General features: G+C 35.8%; 1 protein-coding gene across 3 annotated transcripts; it reads left to right on the forward strand.

Annotated features, from left to right (window-relative positions):
• The first annotated feature begins 255 nt into the window (after positions 1-255).
• LOC105120235 (uncharacterized) lies at positions 256-3,217 on the forward strand. Of its 3 annotated transcripts, none has more exons than XR_841281.1 (2): positions 256-1,494; positions 2,787-3,217. XR_841281.1 is itself a non-coding variant. In XM_011018417.1 (1 exon), the coding sequence occupies exon 1, from the start codon at positions 777-779 to the stop codon at positions 1,386-1,388; it is 612 nt and encodes a 203-aa protein (XP_011016719.1). In that variant the 5' UTR covers positions 256-776; the 3' UTR covers positions 1,389-1,856. The 3 variants fall into 3 exon arrangements, 1 of the variants encoding a protein (XP_011016719.1); XR_841280.1 differs by having other exon boundaries at positions 2,793-3,217; XM_011018417.1 differs by lacking the exon at positions 2,787-3,217 and having other exon boundaries at positions 256-1,856.
• Positions 3,218-3,315: the final 98 nt, after the last annotated feature.

Here is a 3,315-nt window from a genome sequence, read left to right on the forward strand (position 1 = left end):
GACGGTAGGCCTGGGCAATGCTGAGGGAGCTGCGCTCCACTGTTCTTTAATGTGAATAATGGAGTCTCCAGTGTTCACGTTGCAGAACAGTGAAAACATGATGCAGAAGAAAAAAGAAGAAGAAGAAGGAGGGGGAAGGTTAGTTATTCCTCTACTGCAAGACATGTCATTGTTACTGTGTTGTAACACAGTTGCAACAAAAGCAGCTCCAAGCTGCTTCAAAGAAGGAGAAGGAGGAGAAGGAGAAGGAAAAGGGCTGGTTATTCCTTTGTTGTAAGGCGTGCAATTGTTTACTATGTTGTAACACAATTGCAACAAAGCAATTTCAAGCTACTTCGATCGTCCTTGCGTTCCAAACAGAGTAAAAGGTGAGCCCTGTAAATAGTAAATCCTTTTTTTCTTAACTAAATATATAGAAACTGCGTTTCAAGTGAAACGCAGCCGCAGCCACTAAATAGTCTAACTGGGTAGGCTCTTGTTTATTCTTTCTTCTTCCCTCATGAGATTTCATCTTAGCCTCTCCCCTTGCTTGCTCTCATAAGCGTTCTTTGAGGCTATGAGAGAGAAGAGAGCGTGATGGCGAAAATTAATAAAAGCCCAACCCCCAACACCCTGTGCAAATCTTCAATCAAACAGAATTAATTAGGTTAGATATCTGGCACATCCCTGCATTTATACCTCCTCCTCACCTGCCCTGTCTGTGCTCTGTACAGCTCTCCGGATTCCCTTGCTATCTTTGAAAATCTCAAACAACTAGCCAAACCCTTCAGGCATCAATGATAGAAACTAATGACCGAGGACATGATCCCAAGGCCAGGAGAAGAAGGTGTTTCATTGTTGGTGGGGTAGTTCTCCTCTTGCTGCTGCTGCTATTCATTATTGTTCTCATCCTTGCCCTGACAGTTTTCAAGCCTAAAGAGCCCAGAACCGAGCTCGTATCGGCTACCCTCGAAGGCATTTCTCCTCGCATTTCATTCTCTCCTGTTAGTATCCAACTTAACGTCACCCTCAATCTCACACTCCTCGTCAAGAATCCTAACCATGCCAGCTTCAAACATGGCCCTGGAAAGAGCTACCTTCTATATCAAGGCGACCAGGTGGGAGAGGCTGACTTGTGCCCAGGCCTGATACCCTCTAAGGGGACTCAGACACTTCCTTCCCAGCTTACCATAGAGGTGGATGCGATGGCAAGTCATATTTCAGCTTTAATCAGTGATGTTCTGCAAGGGCAGCTTGTTATTGAAACACGAACGAGAATTCCTGGCAGGGTCTCCTTCCTGAAGATATTCAGAAAGCACGCTGTTGCTACTTCTGATTGCCGACTCGCTATTGATATTCCTTCCATCAAGATTCAAAGCCAAGAATGCAAGAGCAAGACTAAGTTATGATGAAACCAACAAAAGTTTGTGCTGTAGCATGCATGCCTATTATGCTTCTTCAGTTTTGATTTCCGCACCATATGGCACAGGAATCAGGAAGGAAGCAGGCCACTCGGTTAGTTTTTCTGTTCACCAGTTTAAACCCTTTCAGAGAAGATATATTATTTTATTACTCTGTTCTGCGTAGATTTTGAGTGTCTTTTCTCAGCCACTTTTGGATGGTAGATTGTAGAGACCATAAAAATCTTTATATTACAAGTATATATGCAAACTATTAACAAAAACCGAAATGGTGTGGAAAATTACTACAAGCACTGTAGATTACTATAAATTCACGTTTTTCTTTCTTGTCCTTTGAAAAAACTTCCACTTCAGTCACTAAATAAATTGTTTTTCAATTTAATCCTTTTGTGTTATGATGGTGGGGGAATTGGGCTCAATATTGAGGTGTCAAAATAACATCCTGATCCTCGATTTTTTTTTTAAAAAAAATCAGTTTTATTGCTTTACAAATTCGGGGGCAGGATCAAGTGGGAGACAACAATGCAAGGGGTTTTTTATTATTATTATTATTTTTAACCATGCAGAACGCGTCTTTTAACCATTCTTTGCTTAAAAAAATTTCCAATATCATTTTGTGTCCCTTTAGTTTTACAATTTAGTATTTTGATTCTAAACTTTATTTTTATTATATTTTAGTTGATTGTCCGCATTCTGACAACAAAAATCTCGTTCTTGAGTAGCTAGTGAAGCATATGAGCCTAGCCTCTTTTTTTTTTTTTTCTAACTTTGTTTATTTTTTAAAATTTAATTAATGTCCTTCTTTTATATATATATATATATATTTGCTTTGCATTGATTTATTTATTTACATCTAAATTAATACCCTCTCTATCTAATTTTTAAATTATATGGTTCACCTTTTTTAAAAAAATATTTTGTATTTTAACAATATTACAAATTATATGGTTCACCTTTTTTAAATAGTAGTTCTTTAAAAAAAATATTTTGTATTTTAACAATATTACAAAGAGATTATTATAATTTATCTTTATTTTTTTAATTGATATAAATAAATTTTATTTGCATGATGTATTTATAAAAATAATAAACATTTGTTCTTGATAAGAAAAGGTAATATCTAAGGTAAGAAAATTAAAAGAAAAGGTCAGGATTAAATAATTGCATACTTACAAGCATTTGTTTTTATAGGAAAGATTAGCTTTCCATTTTAGTATTCAATTCACATTAAAAACATTCCTTTTTTATTCAAGATTAAAGTTTATATATATATATAAAGCATTAAAAACATCTGCATGTTTATTTTTTTAATGTTAGGAAAACATAAAAAAGAAAAGGAAAAAAAAGAGGATAACATTTAGTACTTTTGTTCTTTTTTTTTGCTAGTAACAGTTTCACAATTCTTACCTTCTCCAAAATTTCCAAACATTGCGGAGTTTCTGTGCATAGCCCCACCATGCATCAAGCACAGCCGCAAGCATTGAACGCAATTTAATTGTCAATCTTTGAAGCGATTCCGATGCTTCAAACTTGGTGCCGATGTGGCTGCAAAGTTGAATTTTAGCGCTTTTGGGGAATCTTGAAAGGGAAAAATGAATCTTCTATCACTTCGCTTGCTGTACAGATTTAAATGAATTGGCAATTCTGAGGCAAAATCGATGTAGAAACGGCGACTCATCTTAACTAGAACTTTCTCCACTTCAGTTCTTAGCACCTGGAACACTTTCGCTACTGCCACAGGCAAAAATTTCTTTGCATTCACTACCTATCAGTCACTTTCATATACAGATCCAAAAGAAAGTGTCTGGTACACTGGAAAATATGGATTGGAGATGATTTGAAAAATACCTGGTTTTTTCTTGTATTTAGAGTGCATTGGAATGAATAATTTATGTTATTTTATGTTTAATAGATA

The sequence above is a fragment of the Populus euphratica genome, unplaced genomic scaffold, assembly GCF_000495115.2.
Source record: "Populus euphratica unplaced genomic scaffold, PopEup_1.0 scaffold5792.1, whole genome shotgun sequence".
Classification (NCBI taxonomy): domain Eukaryota; kingdom Viridiplantae; phylum Streptophyta; class Magnoliopsida; order Malpighiales; family Salicaceae; genus Populus; species Populus euphratica.